Consider the following 11,454-nt stretch of genomic DNA (forward strand, 5'->3'; position numbering starts at 1 on the left):
GTGAGTGGCTAAGGCAGCTAATTAATCCCAAGTGAGCCTGGACCATCTCTGTCATATCTTTATCCCTGGAATGGGAACAATCCAGTAAATAAGCGCAGCAGAGGTCCTCAGTGTTCTTAAGTAACTGCCATGCCCTCGCCACACTCAGTGGAAATTCGCCTCTAAATACTCACCCCAGCTTCAGAACTCTGGAACACTCGTCACAGGCAAATGCTCGCTTGTATTGTCTGAAATTTATATTACACTATATAACAAGTGCAAGATTGTAAGGTAGGTCCTTGAGGACTGACACTGTGGCTTATGCCTCCTTGGGTCTCAGAGCTTAGCACAACATGTTCCCCTGCCCCGTTAAGGCAGCTGTGGAAATGACACTAGGTGGTCTGTAAAATCGGGCTGTAAAGAGAGATCAACCCAACTGATGATACCAGAGCCTCTCAGGCCAACTGGGAAATGGACAAATGAGAATAAAGAAACCACTCACGCCTGAGCCCAACACCTGCCTCTTTTGGCCTTTGCACACTCTGTCCCCAAAAGTCAAGGCTCTTCTAATCGCCTTTGTCCATCCATCCCAGACCTGGATAATTCCATTGCTGCCCTCCCCCCAGCCCCAGCAGTGGGTGCTGAGGCTCCTGACAAGGCCTCCTGGGACAGCAGGATGGTGGAGCAGCTCACAAGGCAGACTCTGGAAGCAGGTGGAGTTGGGTTTGATTTTGCTCTTTCACCAATCACTAGGTGTGTGACCTCAGGAAAGTCACCAAGCCTCAGCTTCCTCATCTGTCTCATCTGTAACATGGGGATAAATAATAGTACCTACCCTCATAGGGACACTGTGGAAATTAAATTATATCTTCCGCATAAAGCCCATAGCACAGTGTGGGGTGCACAGGACATGATCAATAAATGTTAGCTATTATTATTATTATTACTCACACTATGGAGGGCAGTTAAGATTTGGGAAAGGGTCCACAGCTTGGAGCAATTCTCTGCCACCAGTGCTATGACTAACCAGGCCAAAGCAACGTCCCGGAAAAGAAACCTTCTGTGAGAGGCATAACCTCCAGAGCTCAGCTTCCCCTAGTTCATTGATTTTGCTAAAGATTCCTTTCTGGAGCCTTCAGAAACCACTCCTGTCTCTTGCGCCCTTTCCTCATCCACTGCTCTGCCAAACTGTACTGGGACAGAGGCACTTGGGGAGTGGCGGTGAATAGGGAGTGGGAGAGCAGAGGCCACCACTGATTGGTAGCATCCAACTTCCAGGCCAATTAGCCAGACACCGTGAGAATACATTGCAGAACAGTAAGCAACGAAGTCCATGAATTGAGGATGCTTGAGCCTTCACTAATGCGCCCAGTATTTTAAAAATAACATCCACCTGCTCCCAGGAATCAAGAGTTGGAATGACTGTTTGGATTATATTCTAATAGTCCTTGACTTATATTCTGTATGTGTTTTATTTCTAGCAAAGGAGCTGAAGGTTGGAGTTCTGCATATGGCAGGGCAGATGGGACCCAACATCCCTTCTGAGGAGCTGGCTGCCCTGTGTGACTGGTGAAGCTGTGACTTAGCCAAAGAAAATTTCTACAACTGCAGGCAGCCTCACACCCAGGACCTCTTGCCAACAGCCAGAATCTCCTCAGTGGGCCTCCAACCCCATGTTAACTTATGTGGTTTTATTTTGTTTTGTTTGTTTCCCACTGACAACCAAAACCCCGAGTCAAAGAAGCAAGAACATCCCCCACCAGCTCCTACAGAAATGCAGGAACTGCTCAATCTGATTGTACACGCCAAAAGGATGGTGCTTCCGGGCCATCAATTGGCACTTGTGTCTCGCTCCTGTCCCCTCAACCCAGGGAGCCACCCACTCAGGACCCCCAATCCCAGGAAGGGCAGTTCCCTCACTCCCCCCACCCCGGGGAAGACAGAGGGGTGGGGGCCCACTGGGCAGCTGGACCTGATGTCATCTCAACTCACCCTTTGGGCTTCAGCTCTTGCTCTTTTGTTCTTTCCATCGAGGGACACACAATATAGAAACTCCCTTAGTGCTTCCTCCACCTTGCCTAGGGTGGCTAAGGCTTGCGCTTTTCTGAAGTGTGCCTGGAAGAAAACATGAGCATTCAATCCCATGCTTATCCACCTCTTGATGCTGCTATCATTCATAACACCAGCTAACTGCTTTGTGGGTTTACGCTGTCGTGTGAAGGGTTTTAAAAGGACTATCTCATCTATAGCCCTGCTAGGTAGGCAACTGTTCAAGGAGATAAAACTCAGATCCAGAGAAATGACTCGCCCCAAATCATAAGAAATTGTGGAATCAAGTTTTGAGCCTGGGACTGACTGATACCGAAGCCCAAATTCTCAACCACTGTGCCTCCGCCTCCCTCTCTCCCGGCCCCACCACTGTATTGGAGGAGGTACCAAATGTAGCAAGAACCCCCATCTGAGCACATACGAACCAGGTTTCAGGACCTGCCTGGATGGGCCTTCCTGGTAACTGGTCTGTCAAGCAGAGACCTAGTCCATCTTACCGGCTGAGTGACCACCTACACTCACTGACCATTTATCAGAAGACGCCCAAGTGAGCCAAGGCATGTGATCTCTCCAAGACCTCGAAGGTAGCTAGTAGCAAAGCTGGAACTAGAACTGTGCCCCTCCCCGCAAGGCAGACCGCCCTTTGGAGGGCTAACCAGGGCCTGCACAAACGCTTTGGCTCCTGTGGGCTCAGCTCCCTCGCCACGTCTTGAAATAGCATAAGAAGTTTTAGGGCTCCTCAGGGTCCAAGCCCAACTGCCCTGGGAGAGAAACCCTAAGGGGTAGGAGAGGTGCATCCTGGGGAAGAGGGAGGAAAAATAAAAGAGGTGGGAGGAGGGCTGCCTCCTCTCCGTGCCTTAGGACAGGTGCTCCTGGCAGCTTGGCTTGGAGGCTGCCCCTCAGGGGCCTGCTCCCCACTCCCTCAGCTCCACGGCTGACCCCGAGTGTAACTTAGTGAAGGAAACAATCCAGGGTGCATCTGCTGGGCACTCTAATATGCGGGGCCTCCCCTTCCGACACGCCTCTGCAGGCTGCAGTGCCCTCCGGCTCGGGCCTGGCTACAGGGGCCAGCTGGGATCTGCCTTCCTGAACAGTGGCGCCTGCTCCAAGCCTCTTGGGGGCCTCCCCAAGAACTCCCCCTCCTTCTGGAGCCGGATGCATGGCTTGTTGCATCTTCCCAGCAGTGCTCCGGGGGCCCTCAGGAGAAAGGCTTGTGTGACATTTCAGGGCGGCTAGAGGGGATAAGTGCTGGCAGCCTCTAGAGGCTTTGGGATCTGACCAATCATACCAAGCAGCCACCCGTATATACTCCAGCTGCTCAGGGCCGCCAGCTCACCCTCCTGGAGCTGCACCTCCTGCAGGACAATTTGAGAAGCACGAGCCCTGGCTGGGTGGCTGGAATAGGGCTGCACGCAGTGAACTCCTCCCACAAGGGCGTTTCATATAGAAATGGTGGGAAATATGCACATCGGGGTGTAAGGCGGCTCTGAATCAGAAGCACCGTTCAAGTCTTCTCTCGACCCCCACGTCAGCAGAGTTCTCTCGTCACTGCCTCTCTGCTTACCCCAGCACTTTGGGGAAATGAACTCCTGCTTAATATTTCCACCAACTCTTCCTTCACTGGGGAAGTCACTTTTCGTGTTTCATCCAATATGGTCCACTGCTTACTCAGCCTTGTTTCCCACTGCACTGTCAAGGCCCCAACCCTTAGGGGGCCTAAGCAGAAAGAGTTGCAAGAGAAGTCCTCTTATGCCCAGGCAGCTCACTGGCCTGCACCACTACAAGGCCTGAAATGCTCCCACTGAAGGTCCTGTGGGTTAAGACTTTGGTGACTTTGAATAAACTGTAACTGTGCTCCTTGGGAAAGAGAATATACTAATCCATCATCATTCATGAAAACCTTCTCATGAAAGAACATACGAGATTCACTCTGACATTAATGGCCCAGTATGCAGCTCCACAATGTTTTATCTGAAGTTCCCAGATCCAGAAAACAGTCTGATAATCCAATATTTTCATAAGCTTGACATCAGAATCATTAGGTGGCAAAACCTGACCTAAAACGATGTGTGTTACAGTCTTTGTCCCACTTTGTGTGTATTTTCATGTAATATCCTGCAGAAATAGCGTGTGTGACTATGGGGCACTGTCCAGAGCGCAAACCTGGGCTTTGTGAGATTGGAAACATTCTGGATTCTGAACATATCTGGCCCCACGGGATTCAGATAAGGGATCACAGCCTTGGATGAGTTGGGGTTGTGTAGAGAGAGCACCACACCAAGAGCCAGCGTTACAGCTCACAGAATGGTCTCTTGGCCATGCTCACCTGTAACCCTCACTGCATCACTGTGAGGCGATCAGGGCGGACAGCAAGATCTTCGTTTTGCAAACTAGGACACTTAGGGTTCAGAGAGTGAAGCGACTTCCGCATGGTCACTTAGCTTGCAGGTAGTAGAGCCCAGGCTCAAATCTAATCTTCTAAACAAAATATTGAAATGTGGCTGAGGGCCAGTCCTGAGGCCTGACAGAGATGCAGAAAGTGACACTTTGCGCCCTGGCATCTTGAGAGATGCTGAACCCGTCTTTCTCCCCACCCCTCCACGTGACCTACATGTTTAGGGGAACCGGCAGGCTGACTGACTACATTAAGGACTTGAGATGGCAGAACGAGCCAGCAATACCTCTCTCTCCCTCCTGTTTCTACTGTCCTGGGAAAAGAATGGTGCTGATGACGGCAGACACATACAACGCTATGTGCCAGGCATTGTTCTAAGTATCTGCATGCGTTAGCTCATGTAATCCTCACAACAAACCCTATGAAGTAGATGCTTTAAATATCCTCATTTTACAGATGAGGAGATGAGGTACAGGGAGGTTAGGTAATTTGCCAAGGCCGCACAGCTAGTAAAAGTAGCAGAGCTGGGACATAAACTCAGGCAGTCTGGCTCCCAAGTCCATGCTCTAGAGAGTCACAAGGCCCAGGCTGCTCTGCGGGTCATCAGTGGAAGATCAGGTTGGGGAGGAATCCAGCTCCCTTGCAGATCACCCTAAGTCACCCTTTGTCAAGGGACCCCCCAGCTCCTCTGAAGAGCCTTCTCCCTGCTCTGAGTGAGGGAGGCAGTCCTGCCTGCCAGTTCCTGTCTACAGTACAATTCCTTCCCATCCCTCCCATCCCACACTCACCTTAAACCCCATGGGGCGGAGCTTACATGCTATTTCTGCATCATGCAGTGCATCCTCATGAGACTCCAAGGTGAAATAAATTTGAGACCGGTTGCTGTAAAGCAAGTGGTCATTTGGAGCTGCCAAAATGAGAAAAAACAAACAAACAACAACAACAACAAAAAAAAACCTTGAGCAAAATGGCAAGTTATCTAGGACTTTTCTACTAGGGACCCAAAGGGGTAAGCTCGATCTCCAGCCTTAATATTGCCCTGCCTACCACACCCCCCAGCCACTCTGGGTCTGAGCTTCCCCAGCTGTAAAGAAGTCATTTTCCCCCTTCTCTCAAGCAGTTCCTTAGAGGGCCTGTGGTGTCAGTGGTGCATTAACAACTTTGACTCTCACACCCTAGAACTCTCTCACCCTGCTTCATGGCCATGGCTAGCAACTGGCAGCCTGGCTTCTGGGTGAGGTATTGCCTCACCAGGCCAGGGAGGAAGGAGAAGGGGATGGCCAGATGTGACCCCCATCCTTGCCACCAGGAAGACAAGTCCAAGTTAGTCTCCCGGTGATATCAGCGACATCTCTGTCTACAAACCCCAGCACACATGAAGTTCTTCTGAAGAAAACAGAAATGCATCTGCAAGCCTCCATCCTCTCATTACAGATAGGCAGATGTGAATGGACAAGGCTTCTGGGAATAAAGTGAGGTTGGCTCTCACCAATACTCTGAACCACTAGATGCCAGGGCTGGAAAGGCCTTTAGAGATCATCTGGCTCAATCAACCCATTCTTCAAGGAAAATCAAGCCCAGAGAGGGGAAGGCATCTGCTCAAGTCTAGCTAGCTGGCCAGACGCATTACTAACTTGCCAGACTTTGAATCTGGGGTGGGAGACAGGTTCCTTTTTTTCCTAAGGGGAGTGTAGTATACTTCGAATAGTAAGGAAAAGAGACTGGCCATCTTCCGGCACCAAGATACTCTTTGTTGGGGAGGTCCCTTTCCTCTTAGAAGGGTGAAGAGCTCTTGACATTTTTCACCTTGACTCCTCTGGTGGTGCAAGGAAGAACCCCCAGGGAAAAGTGGTGACAGCAACAAAGGGGGGGAGGAGGAGGGCAGGAAGGGGCTTTCATAGCCCTTGGGGGTCGGCTGAAAGGAATGGAACCTCCCTTGGAGACCTGGGCTTAAGCGGCTGCCACCTGTCTACGTCGTACTGCCCTGCTCTTCCCCAGGGAATGGGCTCCAGCTTCTGTTGCGGGAACAGGCTTTGTTGGGGTTTTTCCCCCAGGGGTGTGCAGAGGGTTCGCCTGGGTGCCCATTACTTGCTCTTAAGACATCAGTCAAGAGTTTGCAGTCTCCTCTGTCCGTTTCCTTGCAGCACACACTGTGCTTTGCTTGGGCACACGGGGTCTCGTTCCTCCCCCTCCCCCACTACCTGTTGCAAGCTCGGGTGGAGATGCAACACGTGGAGACGCCAGCCCACCCCCTCCTCCACCCATCCGAGTGGGGCTCAGGGCACCCTGGGATCCCAGAGCCCTGTCTGCCCAGCTCTGTCGCCTCCTCGCCGGCACGCTTCGCCAGACACCGCGCCCCGCCGCCGAGCTCCTGGCAGCCGGCCTGAGCTGGGCAATACCCGAGGCTCGGCGGCCACTTCCTGGGTCCAGACGCGGGGGGTCGTGGGGGGGGAGTCGTTCCCTGAGAGAACTCGGGCGCCCTAGTGCGGCCCGAGGCGCGGGACTGTCCACATCGCCCTTGAGGCCGCAAAGACCACCCATCCCTCCTCAGGCGGCACGGGAAAGCGGGACAGAGGCGGCCCCCTTGGCAGCCAGCCCACGGTCCCCGAGGATCCCCGAGCCGTCGCCTGGCCGGTCGCCCTCTGGCCTGTCGGGCTGGTGTTCGAGGCGCTCCTACCTCTTCAGTCATTGCATCTCTCTGACTCTTCCGCCTTGAACAAGCAACTGAGGGAAGGAACCTGATTATGGTCCAAGAAGAGCATTCATTGTTCTTCCACTTTTAAGGGCACTTAATTAGATTACATTGGGCCCACCCAGATAATCCAGAGTAATCTTCCTATCTTGAGGTCCTTAACCAAAATTCCACTTGCAAAGTCCCTTTTGCCATATGCTGTAATATACAGGTGCCTAGCAGCGGCGGGGGGGGGGGGGGGGGGGGCATCTATTTCAGCCGAGGATCGTGTGATAGGAAGCGGTGACAATGAGTCACAGGGCGACGGGGCGCGAGCGCTCCCCCCACCCCGCCCGCACACGCTCCCGGGATGGTTTCCGAGGCGAGCGTGGCCCACTTCAGCTACCTCAGCCGTTACACAATCCTGCCCGCCCGCGCGGAGGAGGGGCCGCCCGGCCCCGGCCGCTCGCGGCCCTTATGCAACCAGTGCTCTCCTGACCTAATTCCACGCCGGACCCACCCCACCGGGAGCCGCGGCCCCGGAAGGGACAACTCCCGGCAGCCACGGCGGCCCCAGGCCGGGAGGGAGCGGCAGACGCAGGCGCCGACCGAACATCCCAGGCTGGCGGGAGTCCAGAGGCCCCGGCGCGCGAGTGGGAAGGGGGCGAAGTTCCCCTGCTGGCCCGAAAGCTACGGGCAGGTGTTAAGAGGGGCCCGAGCGCGCAGCGACAGAAGGAGAAGGCGAGCCCGAGAAACAGACGGTGACACCGAGCAAGAGCCAGAGTGACAAAGACACGGAAAGAAAGAAAAAGACGGAGAAACAGAGCGACACAAACAGAAGCAGGGACTGAGACACGCAGAAACACACAAGCTAACAGGAGACACAGAAGAAGACAAAGAGCAAGGAGGTAGGCAGAGACCCAGAGAAAGGGCCATGAACCAGTAGAGACAGAGAAAAAGTCGGAGACGGAACTCCAGAGCCCCCCTCCCCCACTCCGGTCGCGGTCCATCCCAAGGTCCGCGCGCCCTCCTCCGCCCGGGTCCACCCCGCAGCTCCCCGCCGGGCTCGTGCCCCCACCCGCCCCAGCCCCGGCGGCACGGTGGCCTCACCCAGCCTAACTGCCTCGTTGTACTTGAGCAGCGCCGCCTCCACCTGGCGCTCGCGGTACAGCCGGTTGCCCTCGTGCCGGAGTTGCGACGCCCTTGCCGGGCCCGGGAACAACTTCCCGAGGAGGCCGCTGAGCACCACGTTGACCCGCAGCGGCGGCGGCGCCTGCTGCCCAGCTCGCCGGGCCCCGCGCGCCCGCCCGGTGGCCACCATCAAAGCGGAGAGTTTGACCCCGCACAGCGCACAGCGCCGGTCGGCTGCCCGCCCGCGTTCCAGGCACAGTTTACAAAAGGTGTGTCCGCAGGACAAGGACACGGGGTCTGAGAGAAATCCATGGCACTTCCGGCACTTGAAGCCGTCCCACACCTCGGTGGCCTCGGCGGCCGTCGCCGCCCCTGCCTCTTCCGCCGCCAGCGCGCAGCTCGCCCCGCGGCTCCCGTCCGGGGGCTCCGGCGCCGGCTCCTCGCCTTGAGGGACTTTCTCGGCCAGGCAGCGCACCAGCTGCTCCAGCTGCTCGGCCACCAGCTGCTGCCGCTCCGAGAGCTGTCGGTACACCTCGAGGGCTTCCCGGAGGCGCCCCCCAGACGCCAGGGCGTCGGCCTGCGTGAGCAGGACTTTGCACTCCGGCGTCGAGGCCCTCGGAGGCCGCTCCTGCGGCGGCGGCCGAGTCGGTAGAGGTGCGGGGCCTTCTGTAGCCGCCTCTGGGTGGGGGCCCGTGTCTCCGCGGGCCGGTGATGCCGCCGGCTCCGCCAGCTCTAAGTTGTTGCTGCAGAGCTCGGCGGGCAAGCTCAGCATCTGTTCAGTCTGAAATGAATCCATAGGGAGAGGGACATGCGTGGGGAAGAGGCGTCTAGGGGCCGGGGACGCGGAGCAGGGAGCGGCGGCTGGAGGGAATCGGGGCTGCCACGGCCGCCGCTCTGCCGCTCGCCGGTCCCTGCAATGCCTCCGCGAGCTCCATGCCGGCCGCCCCGCGCCGCCTAATAACTGTCTTGTCTCAGCAAAGTGTTATATAAAACGGCACCACGTGACGCGCCGCCACGCCGCTCATTGGCCGGCGGCGGGGCGATTGTTACAAAACCAGACAGTTTTGTAACAGTGTTGTGCTTGCTTCTGTGGGCTTAGCTTTTCTTGGCTTCTTTTTGCGGTTGTTTGTGTTTACACTCTGTCTTAGTTCCCCTCGCAATGTGGTTCCTTTTCGGAAGACGGGGAGGGAAAGAAAAAACCCAGCGTCTTCTCCTGGGCTTCTCCGTCTCCAAACCCTACCCCATCCCTCCTCCAAACCCGTCAGCAAACAGGTCTCCTCTGCCAGCCGCCCGCTAGCGGTCCCCTCTCTCCTCAAGAGGCCGGTACCTCGAGGCACGCAGTCCGCCAGGTCTTTGGGGACGCCGGAGGCTTGCCCTCCCAGGGGCGACGGCGGCTGTCTGCGAAGGGAAGCGGGTTGGGAGGGTCCCCGGGCAGCCCCCACTCGGGTACCGGCCCCGGCTCCTCACACCCGGGGTCCCTGGCCACCTTCCCCAAGGAGCCCCCCGAAGGTAGTGAGTGCGGTTATCTGAGGGCGCTTGATCTCCTGTGCCGGGAAAGACTCGGAGCAGCGGGCCCGGCGGGCTCAGCAGTTTGGCGGCGCTCGCTGAGCGGAGAGGGACGTGCGGAGAAGATGCGCTCGCCGGCGAGCGCCCGGAGGAGGCCCCGCGCGCGCCCCGCTTCCTCACCTCTCTCTCCTCCAACGCTGGAACCTGCGCTGGGGCGGGGGGCCGGCGCCCCGGCCCTGGGGGCCACCGGCAGGATGGGCGCGGCCGCGAGCACAAGGCCTGCTGGGGTCAGTGGGCACTCCGCGGGCGTGGGAGAGCGGCGGGCGGAAGGCGGGAAACCAGAGCGCTGCTCGGGAGAAAGTCCGCGAGTCCCGGCGCACTCCAGCGGCCGGCCCCGCTGCATGCCGGTCCGCCGCTCCAGAGCGGAGACTTCCGACGCAGGCGTGTCACAGTGGGGAGCTGCACCCAAGCCGCGATGCTTGGCTCACAACGGCTAGGGGTCTCAAGGGTGCCCCGCTTCCTTCCAGAAGGCCAGAGTGAACCGCCCACCCCACGTCTCCCTCCCACCCCCACACTTCGGACGGGAGCCACTCGCTCAAATAAGGGTCCTGCTGCTCCAAGCAGGGAGGTGGGGTCTGGACTTGTCTCCGGCTCAGTGGGCCTGCGGAGTCGGCAGGCTCTCGGTACTGCCTGGAGCCACGACCGAGGTAGAATGCCGCCGCAGAGGCCTGAGGACCTACAATGGGCTCCTGCTCTGGCCACTTCTTAGCTGAGTGACCTTGGGCAAGTGATCTAAAACTCTGGGAGCCATCGTTTTGGCTTCTGAACCAGTGTCAAGGATGACTAGTTATGCTTCAGAGCTGGGAACCACAGGCTCCAACCGGGCTGTGTCTCTTTAGGTCATTAATCCCCCTTGAGTCAACACCGAGGTCCCAGAGAACAGGTACTGTGCAGCTATCCTTAGAGCGTCCCTCTGAGACAGGACGGGGGGGAGAGGGTCAGAAGGGAGAAGGGACACGGGCACATAGGGGAAAGGGACCAAGAAAAGAAACCAGAGGAACTCAGGATGTGGGGAAGAAGGCACACGTCGGAAAACCTGGCTTGCAGCCCTGGCTTTGTCATAACTTGCTGTGAGACTTTGGGCGAGTCCTCCCACAAGGTCTCAGTTTGACAAGGTCTTGTCCTAATGTCCAAGTTTCCCTCCAGCTTGAACCTTGACAGCCTTCTATCCTAAGACTAGATGTCATGATACCCAACTCAACTACTTAAGTACAAAAGACTAGTCCAGATGCTGTGGGAGATGGTGGCTTGGACAAGGGGGTGAGGTCAGCAGTAGTAGTGGAAGGGCAGGGGTGGCTAGATGGCTGTCCTCTTCTTCAAGGTCAGGCCTGAGCTAGAGTTTGAAGCTGGGGGAGTCAGGAGGCCAAGAGGTGGAGGGGAAGACTATGCTGGGCAGTTGGGGAGAAGCTGGAGCTCCTGCTGACTTGCTGTCTAAAGGAGGCTCCTTTCACCTTCAGTTTCCCCTGTTATTGAATGGGGTCTATCAGTCCGTTCAGGCTGCTGTAACAAAACATCATAGACTGGGTGGCTTATAAACAACAAACATTTATTTCTTACAGAGAAATTTATTTCTGGAGACTGGGAAGTCCAAGATCAAAGTGCTGGCAGATCCAGTGTCTGGTAAGAACCCTCTTCCTGGCTCAAGACAGCTGTCTTTTTTCTG

General features: G+C 56.4%; 1 protein-coding gene across 3 annotated transcripts in view; it reads right to left on the reverse strand.

Annotated features, from left to right (window-relative positions):
- The window catches only part of LONRF3 (LON peptidase N-terminal domain and ring finger 3), a 33,087-nt gene extending 24,066 nt beyond the window's left edge, over positions 1-9,021 (reverse strand). Inside the window, exons 1-3 of one of the 3 annotated variants that reach the window (XM_007465453.1) lie at positions 8,205-9,021; positions 5,212-5,330; positions 1,972-2,094 (exon numbers count right to left, since the gene is read on the reverse strand). In XM_007465453.1, coding sequence (XP_007465515.1) covers positions 1,972-2,094; positions 5,212-5,330; positions 8,205-9,021 — 1,059 coding nt within the window. Of the gene's footprint in view, positions 1-1,971; positions 2,095-5,211; positions 5,331-8,204 lie in introns of those variants that run through there. The other 2 variants (XM_007465454.1, XM_007465455.1) reach the window with 2 other exon arrangements.
- Positions 9,022-11,454: the final 2,433 nt, after the last annotated feature.

The sequence above is a fragment of the Lipotes vexillifer genome, unplaced genomic scaffold (assembly GCF_000442215.2).
Source record: "Lipotes vexillifer unplaced genomic scaffold, Lipotes_vexillifer_v1.1 scaffold560, whole genome shotgun sequence".
In the NCBI taxonomy this organism is placed as follows: domain Eukaryota; kingdom Metazoa; phylum Chordata; class Mammalia; order Artiodactyla; family Lipotidae; genus Lipotes; species Lipotes vexillifer.